The sequence below is a fragment of the Pongo pygmaeus genome, chromosome 12 (genome assembly GCF_028885625.2).
Source record: "Pongo pygmaeus isolate AG05252 chromosome 12, NHGRI_mPonPyg2-v2.0_pri, whole genome shotgun sequence".
In the NCBI taxonomy this organism is placed as follows: domain Eukaryota; kingdom Metazoa; phylum Chordata; class Mammalia; order Primates; family Hominidae; genus Pongo; species Pongo pygmaeus.
Window position 1 is genome coordinate 86,579,526 of NC_072385.2, and position 24,617 is coordinate 86,604,142.

Consider the following 24,617-nt stretch of genomic DNA (forward strand, 5'->3'; position numbering starts at 1 on the left):
GAATACCTTTGTTTCCTTGGTGTTTACGATGTCAAGTGAGCACTCAAGCAGTACAGGTGCATCAGGAAAATGCATATATTTCACCATAAAATTTGTGTTTACTGTTATCATCACTCTATCCACAAAAAGCTGCTTCTGCAATCAAAGTTGTGTACTAATATGGGAAAGACAGCTGCAGGGTGAAATATAGTAGTGAACTTCCATGTGCCAGCGAGTGCTAGGAGGTAGATGCCTTTTTAACAAAAGCGGTGTTGTTTCTTAAAATCTGATGTAAAAATAATAGGGGGTGGAGGGGATTATTCACTTCAGGTCCTAGGATTTTATAATATAACTCTTCCCCTCCTCCCTGCCAGCTCTGGATGTCTGGGTGATCTTCTCCTCCTGGCTTCTCATTCTCCTTCCTTCTTTCCCTACCTTCCTTCACATATCTTCCTATTTATTTTTTTTCAGAGTGAGTCTTGCTCTGTTGCCCAGGCTGGAGTCCAGTGTCACAATCTTGGCTCACTGCAACCCCCGCCTCCCAGGTTCAAGTGATTCTCGTGCCTCAGCTTCCCAAGTAGCTGGGATTACAGGTGCCCACCACCACGCCTGGCTAATTGTTGTATGTTTAGTAGAGACAGGGTTTTGCCATGTTGGTCAGGCTGGTCTTGAACTTCTGACCTCAAGCAATCCACCTGCCTCGGCCTCCCAAAGTGTTGGGATTACAGGTATTAAGCCTCTCCTGTCTATTTTAACCAGTTCCTGACATTCTTACATCATACCTTTGGGCTAATGTCCCTAGACCCAGGGGCAATGGAGCCACCCAGGTTGTTGGTAACAGTTTCCTGATGGAAATAGTGTTAGATGTGAGGCCCCTCTTTCTTGGAAGACCCTTGCTTGAGCTCCTTGAGGAAGTCCTGCCTTTCTTAAAAGCTTCCCCCAAATCTCATCATCTTTGTCATCTTGAGGTCACCCAGTTGGATTTAATCTCTTCCTACCCCCATATCTTCAATCTGTTAGCACTGATGACAGTGGTTTATATTAGGATTGTTTCTGTAGGTGCCTCTGACCACTGCTGGTCAGGGACCATAGCTCTCTTAACCACTGTATTCCCTACTACTAGTGCTGCGCTTTACCCCAGAGCAGGCTCACTAAATGGCTGAATTGATTTGTTGAATCTAGAATATTTAAAGTGTGATCACTGCTGGACATAGTGGCTCACATCTGTAATCCCAGCACTTTGGGAGGCCAAACTGCGTGGATTGCTTGAGCTCAGGTGTTTGAGACCAGCCTGGGCAACATAGTGAGACTTTGTCTCTATTAAAACCAAGAAAATTAGCCAGGTATGGTGGTGCACATCTGTGGTCCCAGCTATTTGGGAGACTGAGGTGGGAGGATCACTTGAGTCTGGGACACCGAGGCTTCAGTGAGCTATGATCATGCCACTGCACTCCACCGTGGGCAACAGAGCCAGACTTTGTCCCTAAATAAATAAATAAAAATAAATGTGATCAGGTCAGGTACAGTGGCTCACACCTGTAATCCCAGCACTTTGGGAGGCTGAGGCAGGAGGATTGCTTGAGCCCAGGAGTTCAAGACCAGCCCGGGCAACATAGTGAGATCCTGTCTCTACAAAAAATAAAAAAGTAGCTGGGTGCAGTGGCACACACCTGAAGTCTCAGCTACTTGGTATGTGGAGGTGTGAGGAGCACTTGAGCCCAGGAGTTTGAGGCTGCAGTGAATTATGTTCATGCCATTGCACTCCAGCCTGGATAACAGAGAACCTATCTCAAAAAAAGAAAAAAAAAAATGTGGCTGGGCACGGTAGTTCATGCCTGTAATTGCAGCACTTTTTTTTGGGAGGCTGAGGCAGGTGGATCACTTGAGGCCAGGAGTTCAAGACCAGCCTGGCCAACATGGTGAAACCCCGTCTCTACTAAAAATACAAAAATTAGCTGGGTGTGGTGGTGTGCACCTGTAATCCCAGCTACTCGAGAGGGTGAGGCAGAGAATTGCTTGAACCAGGGAGGTGGAGGCTGCAGTGAGCTGAAATCATGCCACTGCACTCCAGCCTGGGCGACAGAGCGAGACTCCATCTCAGAAAAATAAAAAGAAAAAATGTGATCAATTTGACGTTTTCCTATGCAGCATCTCAGGCATGTTGTCTATAAAATTCACCACGAAGGCCGAATCTATGTTAAATGTTTTGAAGCTCCACCTTTGGAAATGTACCTTTTCCTTTTCCACTATTAAAGTAAAGAAGGAATTATCCAATGTTGTATGGTCATAAAATAAAAGATTACGAATGACAGATAACGAGGTGAGTTTACAACCTCTATTAATCTATTGGTGTCCTTGTCCATTCTGTGCAGTCACTTCAGCTTTCTCCGGGGCAATACAACGTGCTTCCTGCACCAGTTCCCAAATATGCTTCCAGGTAATTATATACTTATTAATAAGCTGTCTTTCTGTTTACATACCTACATGCCAATACTCCTGGCTTTTAAACCTCATTTATGCACCTCATATGCAGATTAACATTTTAAAATATTTAATGAAAGGTAGGGAATAAGTTAACAAAGATCTTTAAAAAATAGATTTAGAAAATCACTTTTTCTTTTTATTTTAAAATATAGGAGCTGTGTATTTCGCTCAACAGTTCAAAGATTCCCAACAACCTATTTTATTCCCGTAAGTATAATGTAGACAGTTAACTCGTGATGAATTTGATGTTTAAAATATGCTGTGCTTTCTGGAGTGGAGCAACATGGCCAAATAGAACCCTCCAGTGATCGTTCCCCCTAGCAGGAACACCAAACTGAACAATTATCCACACAAGAAAACACCTCTATAAGAACCAAAAAGCAGGTGTGGGATCGCAATACCAGGTTTTAACATTGTATCAAGGAAAGGCACTGAAGAGGGTAGGGTAGAAAAGGCAGTCTTGAATTGCTGACACTACCCTCCCCCATCCCCTGGCAGCAGCCATGTGGCATGAAGAGAGAATCTGCCCTTGGGGAAGAGGGAATGCCGTGATGGTGGGACTTTGCACAGGAACACAGTGCTGCCTGTCACAGGGAAAGCAACACAGGACAGAATTCAGCTAGTGCCCGTGGAGGGAGCATTTAGACCAGCCCTAGCCAGCCAGGAATTGCCCATCCCAGCCGGTCAATACTGAGTTCTAGCTCTCCCTACCACTGTGGGCTGAAGTGCTCTGAGGTCCTAAATAAGCTTGAAAGGCAGTCTAGGCCACAAGGACTGCAATTCCTGGGCAAGTTCGGGTGCTCTGCTGGGCTCAGAGGCAGTGGACTTAGGGTACACAAGACCTAGTGAGACACCAGCTGGGGCAGCCAAGGGAGTGCTTGTAGCAGCTATCCCCCAGCCCCAGGCAGCACAGCTTGCAGCTTCAAGAGAGAGGCCTTCCTTTTGCTTGAGAGGAGGAGAGGGGAGAGTAAAGAGGACTTGTCTTGCAATCTGGATACCAGCTCAGCCACAGCAGAATAGGGCACCTCAGGCAGAGTCCTGAGGCCCCCATACCAGGCCCTAGCTCCCAGACAACATTTCTAGACACGTCTCTGGCTGGAAGAGAATCCACTGCCTTAAAGAGAAGCACCCAGTTCTGGCAAGATTCATCACCTACTGACTAAAGAGCCCTTGGGCTTTGAATAAACACCAGCAGTGGCCAGACAACACTCACTGCAGGCCTTAGCCAGACAGTGCTGTGCTGCTTCAGGTGTGATCCAGCACTTTCCCAGCTACGGTGGTCACAGGGAGAGACTCCTGCTTGAGGAAAGGAGAGGGAGGAGTAAAGGGGATTTTGTCTTGCAGCTCGGGTACCCGTTCGGCCACAGTGAAGTAGAGCACCAAGCAGGCTCCTGGGGTTCCCAATTCCAGGCCTTGGCTCCTGGATGGCATTTCTGGACTCCCACTGGGCCAGACGGGAGCCCACTGCCCTGAAGGGAGAGACCCAGGCCTGGCAGCATTCCCCACAAGCTGACTGAAGAGCCTTGAGTGAACATTAGTGGTATCCAGGCACTACTTGCTACAGGCCTGGGTGGTTGTGGCCATAGAGAGATTCCTTCTGCTTGAGGATAGGGGAGGGAAGAGTGGAAGAACTTTGTCTTCTGGCTTGGGTGCCAGCTTAGCTGCAGTAGAATAGAGTACCAAATAAATTCCTAAGTTTCCTGACTCCAGGCCCTGGCTCCCAGATGGCATTTCTGATCTGCACTGGGCCCAGGGGGCAGCATGCTGCCTTGAAGGGAAGAGCCTTTGGGCCTTGAGTGAACATGGGCAGTAGCTAGGCAGTAGTTACTGCAGGCCTTGGGTGAGACCCAGTACCATGCTGGCTTTGGCTCTGACCCAGTGCAGTCCCACGGATATTGGCCATAGAGGTGCTGGTGTCACCTCTCCCTCAGCTTTAGGCATCTCAGCACAAAGAGAGACTTCGTTTGTTTGGGAGAAGGGAAGGGAAGAGAACCAGAGTCTCTGCCTGGTAATCCAGGGAACTCTCTCAGATCTTATCCAAGACTACCAAGGAAGTAGCTCTACAAGTCTACCAGAATCACAGCAATTACTAGGCTTGAGGTGCCCTCTAATGCAGATACAGCTACAGTGACCAAAGCAGATTACAGCGCTTAATTCCCTTTGAATACTTGGAAAGCCTTCCCAAGAAGGACAGGTACAAATAAGACCAGCTGCGAAGACTACAATAAACACCTAACTCTAAAATGCCCAGACATCGGCAAACATATACAAGTATCAAGACCATCTAGTAAAACACAACCTCACCAATTGAATTAAATAAAGCACCAGTGACCAATCCCAGAGTGACACAGATATGTGACCTTTCAGACAGAGACCTCAAAATAGCTGTTTTGACAAAGTGCAACAAAATTTAAGATGACACAGAGAAAGAATTCAGAATTCTATCAGATAAATTTAGCAAACAAATCAAAATAATTTTGAAAAATCAAGCAGATACTCTGGAGCTGAAAAATTCAATGGACATACTGAAGAATACATCAGAGTCTCCCAATAGCAGAACTGATCAAACAGAAGAAAGAATTTGTGAGCTTGGATGGGGTGCAGTGGCTCATGCCTGTAATCCCAGCACTTTGGAAGGCTGAGGCAGGCAGACGGCTTGAGGCCAGGACTTCAAGACCAGTCTGGCCAACGTGGCGAAAGCTTGTCTCTACTAAAAATACAAAAATTATCTGGGTGTGGTGGTGCACACCTGTAATCCCAGCTACTTGAGAAGCTGAGGCATGAGAATCGCTTGAACCTGGGAGGTGGAGCTTGCAGTGAGCCAAGATTGTGCTGCTGCACTCCAGCCTGGGTGACAGAGTCAGACTCTGTCTCAAAAAAAAAAAAAAAAAAAAGAATTAGTGAGCTTGAAGACAAGGTATTTGAAAATACAGTCAAAGGAGACAAAAGAAAAAAGAATGAAGCATGCTTGCAAAATCTATAAAACAGCCTCAAAACAGCAAATCTAAGAGTTATTGGCCTTAAAGAGATAGAGAGAGAGATTGAAATAGAAAGTTTATTCAAAGGGATAATAACAGGGACCGTTCCAAACCTAGAGAAAAATAGAAATATTGAAGTACAAGAAGGTTATAGAACACTAAGCATATTTAACCCAAATAAGACCACCTCAAGACATTTAATAATCAAACTCCCAAAAATCAAGGACAAAGAAAGGATCCTAAAGCACAAGAGGAAAGAAGTAAATAACATACAAGGGAGCACGAATACATCTGGCAGCAGACTTCTCAGTGGAAACCTTACAGACCAGGAGTGAGTGGCATGACATATTTAAAGTGCCGAAAGAAAAAACTTATCCTGGAATAGTATATTCAGTAAAAGATCCTTAAAATGTGAAGGATAAATACTTTCTCAGACAACAAAATCTAAGGCATTTCAACACCAGACCTGTCCTACAAGAAATGCTAAAAGGAGTTCTTCAAATTCTGAAAGGAAAGGACATTAATGAGCAACAAGAAATCATCTGAGGCCAGGTGCAGTGGCTCATGCCTATAATCTCAGCACTTTGGGAGGCTGAGGCAGGAGGATTGCTTGAGTCCAGGAGTTCAAGACCAGCCTAGGCAACATAGAGAGACTCCATCACTACAAAAAAATTTAAAAATTAGCTGGGCATGATGGCATGCACCTGTGGTCCCAGCTACTCAAAGGCTGAGGTGGGAGGATCACTTGATCCCAGGAGGTCGAGGTTGCAGTGAGCCATGTGTGTGCCACTGCAGTCCAGCCTGGGCAACAGAACAAGGCCCTGTCTGAAGAAGAAGAAGGAGAAGGAGAGAAAGAAGAAAGAAGAAAGAAGAAGAGGAGGAAGAGGAGAAAGAGGAGAAAGAAGAGGAAGGAAAGAAAGAAGAAAGAACCCTAAAACTTAACGTGGAACCACAAAAGACCCAGAATAGCCAAAGTCATCCTGAGCAAAATGAGCAAAACTGAAAGAATCATATTACCTGACTTCAAATTATACTACAGAGCTATTGTAGCAAAAACAGTATGGTAGTAGCATAAAAACAGACACATAGACCAATGGAACAGAATAGAGAACTCAGAAATAAATCCATATATCTACAGTGAACTCATTTTTGACACAGGTGCCAAGAATACACATTGGGGAAAGGACAGTCTCTTCAATAAGTGGTGCAAGGAAAACTGGATATCCATATGAAGATAAATGAAACTAGAACCCTATCTCTTGCCGTTTTACAAAAATCAAATCAAAATGGATTAAAGACTTAAATCTGGCTGGGTATGGTGGCTCATGTCTGTAATCCTAGCACTTTGGGAGGCCAAGGCAGGAGGATCCCTTGAGCCCAGGAATTCGAGACCAGCCTGGGCAATATAGGGAGACCCTGTCTCTAGTTTAAAAAAAAAACAAACAAAAACTTAAATTTAAGACCTCAAAGTATGAAATTATCAAAACAAAACATTGAGGAAACTCCAGGACATTGGTCTGGGCAAAGATTTCTTGAGTGATACCCCACAAAACCAAAGCAAAAATGTATAATGGGATCACATCAAGTTAAAAAGTTTCTGCACAACAAAGGAAACAATCAACAAAGTGAAGAGACGACCCACATAATGGGGGACAATATTTGCAAACTATCCATCTGACAAAGGATTAATAACCAGAATATATAAAGAACTCAAACAACTCAATAGGAAAAAGGTCTTTTTTTTGAGACAGGGTCTTGCTTTTTCACCCAGGCTGAAGTGCAGTGATGCAAACACAGCTCACTGCAGCCTCGACCTCCCTAGTGTAAGCAATCCTTCCCTTCAGCCCCGCAAGTAGCTGGGTTTACAGGTGCATGCCACCACATCCAGCAATTTTTTGTATTTTTTGTAGAAATGGGGTCTTGCCATGTTGCCCAAGCTGGTCTTGAACTCCTGAGCTCAAGCAATCTGCCCACCTTGGCCTCCCAAAGCGCTGGAATTACAGGCATGAGCCACCGTGCCCAACCTCAATAGGAAAAAAATCTAATAATTTGTTTAAAAAATAGGCAAAAGATCTGACTAGACATTTCTCAAAAGAAGACATACAAATGGACAACAGGTGTATAAAACAGTGCTCAACATCATTAATCATCAGAGAAATGCAAATCAAAACTACAATAAGATATCATTGCATCCCAGTTTAAATGACTTATATCCAAAACACAGGCAATAGTGAATGCTGGCGAGGATGTGGAGAAAAGGGAACCCTTGTACACTGTTGGTGGGAATGTAAATTAGTATAGCCACCATGAAGAACAGTACAAAGGTTCCTCAAGAAAGTAAACATAGAGCTACCATATGATCCAGCAATCTCACTGCTGGGTATATACCCAAAAGAAAAGAAATCAGTATATTGAAGAGGTATCTGGTGTTTGTTGCAGCACATTGTTCACAAAAACCAGGATTTGGAAGCAACCTTAGTGTACATTATCAGATGAATGGATAAGGAAAATGTGGTACATATACACAACGAAGTACTACACAGCCATAAAAAATAATGAGGTCCTGCTATTTGCAATAACATGGACAGAACTGGAGGTCATTATGTTAAGTGAAATAAGCCATGCACAGAAAGGCAAACTTTGCATGTTCTCATGTATTTGTAGGAGCTAAAAATTATTAATAAAACAATCAAACTCATGCAGATAGAGGGTAGAAGGATGGATACCAGAGACTAAGAAGGGTAGTGGAGGATGGGGAAAGGGGAAGTGGAGATGGTTAATGGATACAAAGATATAGTTAGACAGAATGAATAAGATCTAGTATTTGATAGCACAACAGGTGATTATAGTCAACAATAATTTATTGTACATTTAAAAATTGGCTGGGCACGGTGGCTCACACCTGTAATCTCAGCACTTTGGGAGGCCAAAGCAGGTGGATCGTTTGAGGTCAGGAGTTCAAGACCAGCCTACCAGCCTGGCCAACATGGTGAAGCCCCATCTCTACTAAAAATACAAAAATCAGCCAGCTGTGGTGGCATGCGCCTGTAATCCCAGCTACTCAGGAGGCTGAGGCAGGAGAATCGCTGGAACCTGGGAGGCAGAGGTTGCAGTGAGCTGAGATTGCGCCACTGCACTCCAGACTGGGCAACAGAGTGAGACTCCATCTCAAAAAAATAAATAAATAAATAAAATAAAAATAAGAGTATAATTGGCATATTTGTAACATAAAGAAATGATAAATGCTTGAGGTGATGGATACCCCATTTATCCTGATGTTACTATTACACACTGTATGCTTGTATCAAAATATCTCATGTAATCCATAAATACATATATCTACTATGTAGCCATAAACATTTTTCAAAATAAAATATACTATGAATCCTTTTGCTATAGTAAGATTAACATTTTGCTCATCATAGTAGATAAGCTCTGAATGATTAATGCAATTGATTTAAGATATACATAAAGTATATCTGAAGATATACGAGAAATGAGTAACCAATTTGTGGCAAGTTGTAGAAGAAAATGTTTGGCTCCTTTACTTTCTTTAGGTCTTGACTGAAATACCACTTTCTCAGGAAGGTCTTCCCAAGTCACCTATTCAAACTTGCTGTCCCCTTCCTTGGTTTATTTTTTACTTCATAGCATTCATAACTGTCAGACACAATACCTTTTAAAATGTGTCTACTCTGTTTTTATCTTTTCCTCCTAACTAGAATGTAAGCTTATGAAGGCAGGGATTTCTTTCCTGTATACCTAGCACCTAGGCAAGTGACTGGCACATAGTATTTGGTGAATTAATCAATTAAATCGCTAGAGATATTCAATAGATCATGGTATTAACAAAAAGGAAGCACATGTTTCTTTCCTTTTAAAGATATGAAAATGCTTTTCTATTTCTAAATATTTCCAAATGCATGACCCTGAGTTATGATAAAAAATGAACTCTTTTAGATAAATAGCTAGTCAGTAGGATGTCAAAAAAAATAATTATATAAATCATCTGAAAGAATAAGAAAATATAAAATTGGCTGGGCACAGTGGCTCACGCCTGTAATCCCAGCACTTTGGAAGGCTGAGGCAGGCGGATCATTTGAGGTCAGGAGTTTGAGACCAGCCTGGCCAACATGGTGAAACCCCGTTTCTACTAAAAATACAAAAATTAGCTGGGCGTGGTGGCATGCACCTGTAATCCCAGCTACTCAGGAGGCTGAGGCACAAGAATCACTTGAACCCAGGAGGCAGAGGTTGCAGTGAGCCAAGATCACACCACTGCTCTCCAGCCTGGGCAATAGAGTGAGACTCAGACTCAAAAACAAAAACAAAAATCAAACAAACAAACAAAAAACAGAAATAAAATATAAAATTGTTTTGGGATAGTTTGATGCACTATAATTATTTATTTGTAGTTACAAACTCAGGATCAAAAAAGACCGCATAGCAAATATCTGCAAAAAAAAAAATTGAGATAACTGAACAGAGCTCAGAAACAGATCCTAGAATATATTAATACAAGATTTTTTTTATTAATACAAGATTTTTATATTTGATAAAGATGGTATGACAAGTCAGTAGGGAAAGGAAAAGATATGTTAGGTAACTTATTATTAAATAACTTGGAAAAGGTGTTAGATTCTCACTTCATAGCACACATTAAAATAAATTTCATATTGATTAAAGAATTAGATACTTTTGAAGCCATTAAACCAGGAGAAAATATATTAGTATATATCTAAGGATAAGCAAACTTTCTGAGATAATAGCAATGGAAGAAATTTCAAAGGAAAAGAAATACTAGATTTGATTATATAACATTAAAAATGTTTTGTACATCAGAAAACAAACTGCAAACAAAGTTAATAGGCAAATGCAGACTAGGAAAAGTATTTTCAACATTCCTAACAGATAAAGGATTAATAGCATTATCTATAAAATTATCATAACAATCTATAGGAAAAACAACAGAAAAGTAAAACAGATAAAGGACATAAATAGACAATTCATAAATAAGAAATTCAGATTACAAGTAAAGGTGAAAAATCTTTTGATCTTACTAACATTTAAGTGTGTGAGAGACTAAAAGGCTGATTGAAAGCTTCTGTATGTGGGTGGTATAGAAGGCTAAATTATAGCCCCCAAAGATATGTCTATGCCCTAATGCCTGGAATCTATGGATGTTACCTTATATGGCAGAGATTTTGCAGATGTGGTTAAGGATTTTGGGATGGGGAGATTATCCTGTACTCTAGGGTGGGGGCAGAACGAGATTATACACACACACACACACACGAGCAGAGGGCAATTCAAATACAGAAGCAAAATTACAGTGGTGCAGCCACAAGTCAAGAAATGCTGGCAGCCACTAGAAGCTGAAAGAGGTAAGGAACAGCTTCTCCCTTGGATCCTCTGGAGGGAGCATGGCCCTGCTGACATATAATTTTAGCCCAGTGAAACTGATTCAGACTTCAGACCCTAGAACTATGAGAGAATAAATTTGTTTGTTTAAGACACCGAATTTGTGATAATTTGTTATAGCAGCCATAGTGAATGAATACAGGTGGGGATTATCTCCAGGTGGGTTTCATACTGGATGGGTGGGGTAAGGACCTGGCTTTTCCTTTGATAGCCCATAAATATCCATATCTGTAGGTCTTTTTTCTAGGATACGTCAGTTGATTCAAAACGACTCATCAGCTTCCTGCCTGGGGTTTAAGCCAGCTGTCAGTGTTCTGGGAGCTGAGTGGAGGGAGGGGCCTGTGGTCTCATCATTCAGTGTGTAGAAGTTCACTTAATTCCAGTTTTCAGTAAAGGCCCACATCCTCACAGTGCTTGGGGCTCCTGAGTCCAGATCTGTGGTGCAGTCTCCTCAGAAATAAACTCCCTGTCTCCTGTAGGGATATGGGAAGGGGAGTTGCCTGACAGCTAGGGGTGAGGGGAGATGGACCTGAAGTAAAAATATTCAACCAGACCTTCTGCTTTCAGATCTACCCCCACCCCCACCTCACAGGTGCCTGATGCCTTAAATTCCCCAGCTTTTCTTGTGTTCTGTGGAGCAAATCAGCTTGCTTCTCCTTCACGAGTCCTCTGCAAGGATTTGGGCTTCTGCCTTCTCTACACTGCCAGGTCAGCTACTATTCCTCCAAACTGCTTCACATCTTCCAAAAATATGTCATTCTCTCATGTTGACTGTTGTCTCTCTTGGCTCTTTGTGTATGTGTATGTATAGTTGTGTGTTGCAGGAGTAGGGTGAGATAGAACAGGAACCCCCTCTTAGGGACCTGGATGCCCCACCAAACATAAATGATTTTTATATTTTAAATTCCTTCAAAAAATTTTTCAGATACCTATTAATAGCTAGCCCTGAGAAGTAAATAACTTAGTAACAAAAAGATAACAGTAGCCAAAAACAATAGCCAAGAACACTAAAATCACAGGATGTTTGCTACCCCTATGACATCTTAACATATGACTGAAACCCGGACCCCCACCAAATGGATGTGCCTGGTCCATAGATGTCAAATAAGGGGGAACTGGGACTAAACTCTAACCACATTCTTTTTTTTTTGAGACGGAGTCTTGCTCTTTCGCCCAGGCTGGAGTGCAGTGGCGTGATCTCAGCTCACTGCAAGCTCCACCTCCCAGGTTCACTCCATTCTCCTGCCTCAGCCTCCTGAATAGCTACCATATTCTTATTCTAAATTTCTTCCAGGTGTGACCTGGAAAAAGTCACACCCACAAGCCAGAGCTAACATTCTTTTCTGCTGGTCCCCAGCTTTTTTGTTTGTTTTTTGTTTTTTGGTTTTTTTTTTTTTTTTTTTTTGAGAGAGAGTCTCACTCTGTCACCCAGGTTGGAGTGCAGTGGCACAATCACGGCTCACTGTAACCTCCACCTCCCGGGTTCAAGCGATTCTCCTGCCTCAGCCTCCCTAGTAGCTGGGATTACAGGTGTGGGCCACCACGCCCAGCTAATTTTTGTATTTTTAGTAGAGAAGGGGTTTCACCATATTGCCCAAGCTGATCTTGACCTCCTGACCTCAAGTGACCCACCCACCTTAGCCTCCCAAAGTGCTGGGATTACAGGCATGAGCCACTGCCCCTGGCCTGGCCCCAAATTTATAAACCAAGCCTCTCTTTTTTATCCAACTGCAAATCAGAAAATCTTTAAATGTACCTATGACCTGTAAGCCCTCGCTTCAAGCAATCTCACCCTTTTAGGCTAAATAAAACCAATGTCTAACCTCCATATATAATTTACAATTTTGCCTGTAATGTCTGCTTTCCTCACATTTAGCCCTACCCTTAAAAATTCTTACCTGCAAGCCACTGTAGAGGTCAGGACTTAAACATTAGCTGTCTGGTCCTCCTTGCTTGGTGCCCTGCAAATAAATGCCTTCCCTTTTACCACTACAAACCTCACTTTAGGTATCTGGTCTTACTGCACTGGGTGAGCAGCCCCTAGTCTGTTCTACAACAATAGTTATGTCTTTTTTATTTGATGGGAAAAGAATGGAGATAAATGCATGTGTTCAGTTGGCTTTGGAAGCAAACAGTTAGGACACCAAGTTTTTTCTCCACTGCATGATATTGTATTTCCTTTGAAATGCATGCTTTAAATGAAGGCTGTGAGTTAATAATGATTTGTTTACTATTAGTACAGAGGAACTGAAAAATAATTCAGGCAGGACAATCTACTTGGTATGTGAAATAGCAGAAGGTAGTTGATTCTGACCATTTCTGCCATTGTTCTATTGCTTTTATGGAGGAGATTTTGGGAGATGCTTACTCTGCCACTTTTACTGATATCACCTCATCCATTCCATTTTATAAATAAAAGTGATTCACTGATTTGGAACATCCTGTCCTTTGAAAATGTAAAAAGAATACTTTTACAGAAAATGTTCCAAGGCAAAGTAACAGCCCAGGGCTGTGATTCATGTCTGTCTTAAACATGCATTCCCAGAGCCGACTTGTGGATTTGGTTTAGATCCACAAACTTGTGAACTGCAGAGAGGAAACTCTTTTGATCCCAGCAGTGGGAGATGGTGGCATGCAGTGTGGGTGTGGTAAAGAAGCAATGTTTGCTAAGAGAACAATGTCTCAAACCTTCTTGTGATAAATGCTGTAATCCTTAGGACATTATAATGTGCCATTCAGCTTTTATACGAAAACTCATTTGGTTGATTTTATCATTCAGTTTAATTGTTCTAAAAATTAGCATCATAGTTATGGAAGTGTGAAGGATTGTTAAAACTGGAAGAAACTTTATAAATCAACTACAGAATCTATTAGGGTTAACTTTGATAATGATCTTGACTACCATCCATTTAGTGTCTTCTGGCGCCAGGTGCAATGTTCAGTAACTGACACAGACTGTCTCATGTAATCCTCATAACTTGGGGAGATAGTATTTATCATCTCTATTTGGCAGGTCAGGAAGTGGCCATTAATTGCTCAAGGTCACACAATTATTAAGAGATAGAGTCAGGGCTTAGTTTTTGGTGACCTCAAAACCTGGGCTTTGAACTGTCTTGCCACTTAGTGCAGCAGTCCCCAACCTTTTTGGCACCAGTGACTGGTTTCACAGAAGACAATTTTTCCATGGACTAGGGTTGGAGTGGGGAATGGTTTCGGGATGATTCAAGTGCATTACATTATTGTGCACCTTATTACTATTATTATTACATTGTAATATATAATAAAATAATTATACAACTCGCCGTAATGTAGAATCAGAGGGAGCCCTGAGCTTGTTTTCCTGCAACTAGACAGTCCCATCTGGGGGTGATGGGAGACAGTGACAGATCATCAGGCATTAGATTCTCATAAGGAATGCACAACCTAGATCCCTTGCACGTGCAGTTCACAATAGGGTTCCTGCTCCTATGAGAATCTAATGCTGCCGCTGATCTGATAGGAGCCGGAGCTCCGGCAGTAATGCGAGTGATGGGGAGTGGCTATAAATACAGATGAAACTTCACTCCCTTGCTTGCCCACCCCTCACCTCCTGCTATGAAGCCTGGGGGTTGGGGACCCTGACTTAAGCAACTCTCTTAAAACCTAAAGCCAAGTAGTCAGTATTGTGCTGTCAGACCAGGTGCAGTGGCTCAACCCTATGATCCCAACATGCTGGGAGGCCAAGGCGGGAGGACCCCTTGAGACCAGGAGTTCAAGACCAGCCTGAGCAACACAGCAAGACTTCATCTCTATTTTAAATATATATATATATATGTTGTGCTATCTCTAAAGTGACAACGTCCCCCTGATAACTGAGGCTTGATCATGAGGCCAGGTTTCCCCACTTGACCCCTTTGCAGTAGAATGAGTTCATATGCAAGTTCTTTCATCTGTTCCAGAAATCATTTTGGATGCTTATGTGTGTGACACCCTATGCCAAGTAGGCATTGTTGATACAAAGGCAAGTGAGACATTTTATCAATGCTCTCTCTGTGCTTTAACAGGACAGGGATAGTCTAAGGTCAGTTATCCAACCAATGTGTATGCATGCAAGCACACACAAACTTATACATATTAAATGAGAGTCTGTGATTCACAAGGCGTGTGTCTCGCTAATGTGGGAACAAATGGGCTTACATGCAGAACTTGAAACATGGCGCCCCAAATTAGACACTGATGACTCAATTTAACATTATCTGTTGGGCCGGGCATGGTGGCTCATGCCTGTTATCCCAGCACTTTAGGAGGCCGAGGCAGGCAGATCACCTGAGGTCAGGAGTTCAAGACCAGCCTGACCAACATGGAGAAACCCCATCTCTACTAAAAATACAAAATTAGCCAGGCATGGTGGTGCATGCCTGTAATCCCAGCTACTCGGGAGGCTGAGGCAGGAGAATCGCTTGAACCCAGGAGGAGGAGGTTGCAGTGAGCTGAGATCGTGCCATTGCACTCTGGCCTGGGCAACAAGAGCGAAAGTCCTTCTGAAAAAAACAAAAACAAAAAACCACATGCATCTTCTTTCTTCCAACAGCCACCTCCAAAATTTTCCAATACATTTGCTTGATAAGCTTCCCAGCAAGTGCCCGACCCTAGGCAGAGGAAGGAGAAGAGGGCATGGGTGAAGAGAAAGCTTGGTTAAGGCAAGGGGCACCCATACCCATTTCTCAGAGCCTACATCCTAAGCAAAAATCAAATAAACCAAAGTGCTAGGTGTCCTCTCAGCTTTTAGGTCCAAGAGCCTTTCCATAAGGTATTCATCAGTTGAGGGGCCCAGGAAGGGAAATTTGTATTTATATCTTTCTCAATCACGCAGCAATGCCTGAAACTCCACAGGTAGAGATTTTGATATGAGAGCCCAAGAGGTGACATATACCACCCTTGATTTAACTGTTGAGAAATGTTTTGTGGAGGATTTTGTCTTTTCACATGTCCTCTTCTACATGCAAAAGCTCCCAAAAGGAGGAAAATATTGATCAAGTTCATACTAAGGCATTAGTGACCTATCAGATTCTCTCCCCTTCTCTGCCATGCTCCCAGGAACATAAATGAGACAAGAATTAGGATATCTGAGAGAAAGAAAAGGAACTGAAAAGAGGGAGAAATGTGAGACAGTGTCCCACTTATGTCATTATTAACTGTTCTTTCAGTGCATGGAACATGTGTGCTATGCTTTTAGACAGTAGCCTTAAGATAATTCCGTAAAACCTTCTACAAAATAAGAAAAAATAAAATTTACAGAGTTGGTATTTTGGGAATTTTAACAGATGTTTAACTTGTAAAATACATAAGTCTGTTGATTCGTATAAGATGAACAATTTTGACATAAATGTGAAATAGAATAGTTTCAGAGAAACTCTACAACAATGAATGTTAAATAAATGGAGCTCCTGTTTATGTGGGATAAACCATTATTTTGTGCAATTTGAATATCCTTCTATTCCTTAGATCTGCAGGGAGCCCTAGGGGCCTAATCACCTCTTAAAGACCACACCTCTGAATACTATCACGTTGACAATGCCTGAATTTTGGAGGGGATGCATTCAAACCACAGCATAGGCCAGCCACTGGACATAGGCCCCTTGGGCAAAAGGTTGGTGGAGTTTATCCTCCGGAAAAACTCAATGAACCCAGAGGAAAGAACACTATATCCCAACACTTAGGGAACCCTAGGAAAAAGACTGGATTTGCCATTCACTTGTCTGATCTCAACATATCCTAGCCACATACCTAGAGTTTCTACCATGCAAGTAAGAAAAGCCTTTAGGTCGGGCCTGGTGGCTGACGCCTGTAATCCTAGCAATTTGGAAGCCCAAGGCAGGTGGATTGCCTGAGCTCACGAGTTCAAGACCAGCCTGGGGAACACAGTGAAACCCTGTCTCTAATAAAAATACAAAAAATTAGTCAGGCATGGCAGTGTGCGCCTGTAATCCCAGCAACTAGGAAGGCTGAGACAGGAGAATCGCTTGAACCTAGGAGGCAGAGGTTGCAGTGAGCCGAGATCGCGTCATTGCACTCTAGCCTGGGTGACACAGCGAGACTCTGTCTCAAAAAAAAAAAAAAAGCCTTTAATGTGAACAAGAGATGGAGATAAACAGACAGAAGGCTGGAAACCTGGTTGAAAATAGAACTCTGGGAATAGAAGGGGAAGATTTTTAAAAATACAATTAGCATCCTCAGAAAGATGAGAACAGGAACATTATTTTCCAGTTAGGATTCTATATTTGGCCAAACTAACAATGAATTGTGAAAACAAAGACTTTCAACATGCAAAAACTCATAAAAATTACCTCCCAAATACCATTTTAAAAGATGCTGCTGGTGATAAATACAGCAAAACAAAGGAGCAGATCCAGAAAGAGGAAGGCATGGGACCCAGGAGAAAGTAGATATAATCTGGGAGAGGAGTAGTGAGGAAATGTCCCAGGTTGACCACTGTGCAGCAAGCTGAAAGAGAAACCAATCGATATAATAGAAAAAGAAAATAGGAAACTCTAGAAGGAATGTTTCGAAAGAAAAGGGGGCACAAGAACAGCTGATATGACTGGGAAAAATGAAGAAAATATACGTAGCAAAATGTGCAATAAAAAAAATGAGGCACTAATTGACTCCAGGTAAAACAAAAGGCTGTACAAGAACAGAAATAGGGCAGGCATGGTGGCTTACGCTTGTAATCGCACCACTTTAGGAGGCCAAGGGAGGCACATCACTTGAGGTCAGGAGTTCAAGACCAGCCTGGGCAACATGGTGAGACCCTGTCTCTACTAAAAATGCCAAAATTAGCTGGGCATGGTGGAGCATGCCTGTAGTCCCAGCTACTTAGGATGCTGGGGCAAGAGAATTGCTTGAACCCAGAAGGTGGAGGTTTCAGTGAGCCAAGATCGTACCACTGCACTCCAGCCTGGGTGACAGAGCAAGACTCTGTCTTAAAAAAAATTAAAAAATGTATTGTTGGATGATCGTTTAAGAATGAGGGAGTAAAACTGACTCGCAAAGACATGAACCTGTCTGCAGGGAGGGATATTTGAATAGAATATAATTTTGTAAGTGGTCAGTTCATTGGATAATTTGTGTTATAACTTTTGATTACATATACAACTTTGTCATGCAAGAACATTGGTACTCAATGCTCAGATAAAAAACAAATGCTGTGATAAGACATGCATATAGTCTTTTATTTTTATTATTTTATTTTTGAGACAGAGTCTTGCTGTGTCGCCCAGGCTGGAGTGCAGTCATGTGATCTCGGTTCACTGCAACCTCTGCCTCCTGGGTTCAAGTTATTCTCTTGCCTCAACATCCCGAGTAGCTGAGATTATAGGCGCCCGCCACCATGCCTGGCTAATTTTTTTGTATTTTCAGTAGAGACGAGATTTTACCATGTTGGCCAGGCTGGTCTCGAACTCCAGGCCTCAAGCGATCTGCCCACCTCAGCCTTCCAAAGTGCTGGGATTACAGGTATGAGCCACCGCACGTGGCTTATTTTTATGTTTTTTTTGAAAATGGGGACTTGCTGTGTTGTCCAAACAGGTCTTGAACACCTGGGCTTAAGCTCCTCCTGCCTCTGTCTCCCTGAGTGCTAGGATTACAGGCTTGAGCCACCACACTCAGCTCAATGCATAGTCTTTTCTAAATTTGGGCATTACTTTTGTTTTTGTTTTTGTTTTTGTTTTTTTGAGATGAGTCTTGCTTTGTCGCTCAGGCTGGAGTGCAGTGGTGTGATCTCGGCTCACTGCAAGCTCTGCCTCCCGGGTTCACACCATTCTCCTGCCTCAGCCTCCCGAGTAGCTGGGACTACAGGCGCCCGCCACCACGCCCGGCTAATTTTTTGTATTTTTAGTAGAGATGGGGTTTCACCATGTTGGCCAGGATGGTCTTGATCTCTTGACCTCGTGATCCACCTGCCTCAGCCTCCCAAAGTGCTGGGATTACAGGTGTGAGCCACCTTGCCCAGGCCTATATTTGGGCATCACTTTCTATGGATTGTCACAAATGGGATTTACTAGAGATTATATACATGTTGTTGATAAATTTTGACAGACCTTCAGCAATCAAGAGCATACTCATTTCACCAAATTTGTATGTCTTGTTTATCGTTATTTTTAAAATATTCATTAATTTGATAGTTTAAAAATGTTGTTTTCATATGTTTGATTTGTTTTCATATGATTGTTGTTTTAATTTTTTTTTAACATATTAGTTGTTTTAATATGTTTGATTGATTTATGGCTATGCATTCTAATTAGTGTTTATTAACCAGTTACTTGTGGCCCTTCCTGTATACTTTCTGGTTATGGTCTTTGCCCAGTTATCTATTGGGTGGAGTTTTAGTATTCTTTTCTGTTGATTTGTTTAAACTCTATATAGTTAAGAGATATTAGCACTTACATTTGTTGAAGTTTTTCAGGGATTTTTCCTTTTGCTTGTATTTTATTTATACAGAAGTTTAAAATGTAAAATGTCTGTGTCATCAAATTAGGTAGTTTGTCATCTTCTGGAATGTAAGTCCCATGAAAGAAGGGACTGTTGTCTGCCTTATTTATCAATGCCCACTACCTCATATAGTGCTGAAAAAATGTGTTGAATTAATGAATGAGATCTATGTATCTTTCCCTTATTCATTTCTTCTACTACTTAAAAAATTCCCTCCAGAGACATATTCACTTTAATTTCTTCTAATTTTTACTTTTGATTTTTTTTTTTTTTTTTGAGATAGTCTTGCTCTGCCTCCCAGGCTGGAGTGCAGTGACATAATCTTGGCTCACTGCAGGCTCAACCTCCTGGGCTCGGGCTCAAGCAATCCTCCCACCTCAGCCTCCTGAGTAACTAATAGGTGTGTGTCATCATGCCTGGCTAATTTTTTTGGTAGAGACAGGATCTCACTATGTTGCCCAGGCTGGTACTTTTGATTTTCAAAAAAGTTTTAATTCTCTAATTCTTCTGAAATGTGTTTTGCATTCTAAGGTGGTAGTGTCATTTGAGCCCTGTTGACTTAGGATAGGCTGCCTCAATGTTGATATACTTGAAACCTACAATCACCAGAAATCTGACCTGTAGATCTGGTACAATATAGTAGAGACCTATAGACATTCACCTAGTCTCTTCAAATACTTTTGAGAATGAGGCTAGTTATAGAAGATACATATAGGCACCCATCTTTCCTTTCTTAACATGATCAGTGAAAATGAACTCACTGAAATATTTTAGTCACTTATACATACAATCTCAAAAGTTAGGCCAGGCACAGTGGCTCACGCCTGTAATCCCAGCCCTTTGGGAGGCCGAGGTGGGCAGATCACTTGAGGTCAGGAGTTTGAGACCAGCTTGGCCAACATGGTGAAACTGCATCTCTACTAAAAATACAAAAATTAGCTGGGCATGGTGGTGCACACCCATAATCCCAGCTACTTGGGAGGCTGAAGCCCAAGAATAGCTTGAACCTGAGACGCAGAGGTTGCAGTGAGCGGAGATCATGCCACCGCACCCCAGCCTGGGTGACAGAGCGAGACTCCGTCTCAAAAACAAACAACAAAACGACAACAAAATCTCAAAGGTTAACCTATGAAAAAATGAATAATGACCATATGAAGGCATAGCAGATTACTACTTAGTTTTTTAGTTATCAAAAGTACATTAAGTTTGAATTTAAAAATGCTCTAGGATCTTATGTGCCCGAAGGCCTCTTGATATAGAGGAGCTATTCTCACTTGTTAAAAACAAAACAAAACATGCAGCCTTCTTTGTGTCAGGGATTCAGGTGAATTATATTTTGTCCCCAAGTGTAGGTGGAGAAACAACTGGTAAGGAATTTGGTTGAAAAATGATTTTTAATCTTCACATTACCAATGTAAAGTTGTATACTTATTGGCTATTTAAGTTATTTTTGAAATAACTGAATCATTGGTGATGGATCAGCATCATTTTTTTGTCCATAGGAAAGTCTGTGAGGAGAGTATCTACATGTGCCTTTTGGGGTAGATGCCAGAGGACATATTCTACCATAAGTAAAAAGGGCCATTTTTTTTTACCCACAGAAAAACATTGTGTTGAAAACTTCTACCAGACACCATTCACTCTTAGCTCCTTAATAAGGACCAAGCCTCACAAATCCCAAGACCAAAATGTGTGGTTCACTCACAACAGCATGGTTTAAAGAGGAACAAATCCTAATCATTTTCATTCAAGAGAACTGGACAAAGGAAAACTTTCATTTGTAGTTTCTCCTCCCTTCACTCCTCCCCTTTAATTGATTTTATTGCTTTCATAAGTGACCTAAATAAGTCTCTTGATCTACCTAAAAACTGCATGATTTTATTCCCTCCTGAATGTGTTTCAAAATGTGGGCATTAAGGATATCAGATATTCTGCACTACTTCTTTGAACATATAGGGACTACTTTTTGATGACTACTTATTAATCCCATTAGAATAAAAAAGAGTGAGAAGATTTTCTTTTTCTAAAGACCACCCCTCCCCACCACCACCACCATCTACTTGGCATTGAGACTGTAGAGACTCAGTGCTTTTCTTGTCTATTGCTGGTGGGAGTATACATTAATACAACTCTTTGAAAGGAGGTTGGCCGTATGTATTAAGGTATAAAAACTGCCTTTTCACCCACAAATTCTACTTTAAGAAAACCCTCCTAAAGTAATTATCTTAAATACAGAAATATTCACCTATACAAAGATATGATCAAGGGATAATTTGCTCAAATGTGGCTATAAGAGTTTTAATTTTTTTTAAAGGTATAATTTGTAACAGCAAGATAACAGCAGCAACAATTTAATAGCAGAGGGGAAATCATTTTAAAAGAATATTATGTATCCACTCAAAAAATATTTGGCAGCCATTTAAACAATGATTGTGAAAATTATTAAAATAGCACCAGAAATGTTTATGATCTAATGTGTAGTGAAAAAATGCAGGATCAAATTGAGATGTATATTATGATTAATGTCAGAAAAATCATGTGTGTGAAAAATAGGAAATACATTAAAATTCTTTTAATGGCTATGCTGAGACACAGTGACTAAAGGTGATTGCTTATGTTTCTTTCTCTTCCATTGGTTTCACAGTATTTCAAAATATAATTTTGTTTGTTTGTGATGGAGTCTCGCAGTGTCGCCCAGGCTGGAGTGCAGTGGCGCGATCTCGGCTCACTGCAATCTCCGCATCCCAGGTTCAAGCAATTCTCCTGCCTCAGCCTCCCAAGTAGCTGGGATTACAGGTGCCCGCCACCAGGCCTGGCTAATTTGTGCATGTTTAGTGGAGATGGGGTTTTGCCATGCTGGCCAGGCTGGTCTCAAACTCCTGACCTCAAGTGATCCGCCCGCCTCAGCCTCCCAAAGTGCTGGGTTTACAGGCGTGAGCCACCATGCCCAGCCCAAAATATAATTTTTAAAAGCGGAAAACAGGCAGTGTTTGAGGAAAAGAGCCATCAATATGGTTAAGATGAAAACACTTTGTTATTAAATAAAAATAGTCCCACTTTCTGCTACGTAATTAGGACTCAGTCATTCGTATGATGTTTGGGGTCTCTAGTGATTTACTAAGCAGATTCTTTGCAGTTATTGTTTCTCTTAGTTGTATATATAGTGAAAAATGAGACACACATCTTTCCTGATAGTGGGAACAAAAAAAGTGGGTTTCTTTGATGTCAGAAATATTTCGTTTCTGTATTTCTTAAAACCTGACAGGCCTATAAAGAATAAGGAAAGGATTAGACAAACAGGAGTCGGTACAGATACAAATGGTCGTTACATGATCTGTTTCAGTCACCTTTAAAAATTCGAAAGTATCAGACCTGTGGCATAGACTATGCCCTCAAACTAGCATTGTGAAACGCTGCGGAATCATTCCAACTGTTTTAGCATTTAAGGAATTAGTTCAATTAAAAACTAAGCTGATAGTTTGAAACTCCAAAGGGAGCAGAAAAAGAATTAATAAACACAGTCTGGTTGAGTAAACCAGAAAATTGATTTCTGCTTGAATGGAATGTGGAAGCTAAGATGATTAAAGTAGGTCCCAGTCTCAACCTCCTCAAATATGTTTTACTTGTGGGTAACATTTTGGGAAAAATATAACATTTCAAATATAGCTTATAGACGTGCTAGAATTTTTTTTTTTTTTTTTTCCTGATACGTAGTCTATCACCCAGGCTGGAGTCCGGTGGCGGAATCTCGGCTCACTGCAATCTCCGCTTCCCAGGTTCAAGCGATTCTCCGGCCTCAGCCTCCCCAGTAGCTGGGATTACAAGTGCCCGCCACCATGCCCAGCTAATTTTTGTATTTTTAGTAGAGACAGGGTTTCACCATGTTGGCCAGGCTGGTCTCGCACTACTGAGTTCAGGTGATCTGCCCACCTCTGCCTCCCAAAGTACTAGGATTACAGGCGTAAGCCACCGCGCCTGGCCTGTGCTAGAATTTTTAAGAAAATGATGTTTATCCTGGCAATTTTTCTTCTTAAAAAATCTGTGCTGCTTTCCCAACAGCGTTATCAGCCGAGTCATGTATCGCCGTCCAGCTGTGAGCGTGAAGAATTTCCTGTACTTTCTTATAACAATTTCTTGACTGGGAACAGCAGAGTGAATGTATCGGTTAGAATTTTTTCAGTTGTAATCGACAGAAACCTTCCAAATTAGCTTAAGCAAAAAATAAAAACATAAAGGTGGGGTGGAATGTACTGGTGCCTATAACCTGGGCACGTTAGGTACTGTTTTATCTTCCTCTCTCTCCTACTTTGCACGCGCTATCCCTTGGGCTAGGCAAAATGGCTGCACTAGGGCCGCACCCTGCCCATTTAGCAAGGAATGTGAAAAGGCAGGCTCCTCTGATTGGCCAGTTAGGGTCAGGTGCCTGCCCCTGGGCCAATCACTGTGATCAGGAGCAGGGGATCCTCTGGTCAGTCTAGGTCCCCTACCCATCTCTATGTGTGGTGTGAGGTGCTCTGCCCTACCCCACGCTGAGGGAGTGACCTTAGTTATCCAGAGACTAGGGAAAGAATGCCAGGAAGCGGGACAACACCTACCTACTACCTGGACTGCAAAAAGAGGGTGCTCATGCTATTTTAAATGAAAGAAATCTCTAGGACAGAGGCATGAAAATAGAAAGATGGCCTTTCAGATTTCCATTCTTCTCAATGCCCTTCATTCCTTTGGTGCCTCACTTGTCTGAAGTTGCCTCTCCTACTGTTAGCAAAGCATCTGGGAGATGTAAGAGAAGAACCTCCCAGTCCTGCTCCTGCCAGTGCTGAGGCTTTAGCCATTTGCGTTGTCAGGGCAGCTCTCACACCTGGGGCAGCAGCCTGGGGAAGTGGGAGGAGAGGGTTCAGGGCAGTTGCCAGCCCTGTCCAAGTTTGAGGCCGGAACTGCCTCAGATTTCAAACCATTGTGGGTTGCCTTCTCCTGCGGCCTCCTAAAAAACAGAGGATGAGGCAGTGAACACCTACAGCCAGTCTGAATTACCTGGGCGTCCTTGGCATGTGTGTTCCTGTGAAAGCTGCACCTTGAGGCGGGGCAGGTTTGTGATCACTTGGTGTTGCCCCTCCCATGCGGCAGCCTAACTAGAAACCCAGATCGTCACATTTTCTCTCTTTGCGGAAATAAACAGTACCAAGGTAGACTTCAGAGGTATCGTCAATTACTAATTTTGCAAATGTGAATAACTTTTGGCCCCTAATAGGTTTGCTTCTACCCCATCCACCAGCGTGTATTTCCCCC

The 24,617-nt window shown here is 42.1% G+C and overlaps 1 protein-coding gene across 7 annotated transcripts in view; it reads left to right on the plus strand.

The window, feature by feature from the left end:
- STPG4 (sperm-tail PG-rich repeat containing 4) overlaps positions 1-24,617 on the plus strand; it is a 64,705-nt gene that overhangs the window by 28,190 nt on the left and 11,898 nt on the right. For 6 of the 7 annotated variants that reach the window (XM_054472864.2, XM_054472913.2, XM_054472847.2 and 3 more), the window contains 2 exons: positions 2,352-2,416; positions 2,616-2,670. In XM_054472864.2, coding sequence (XP_054328839.1) covers positions 2,352-2,416; positions 2,616-2,670 — 120 coding nt within the window. Of the gene's footprint in view, positions 1-2,351; positions 2,417-2,615; positions 2,671-3,807; positions 5,555-24,617 lie in introns of those variants that run through there. The other variant, XM_054472883.2, reaches the window with a different exon arrangement.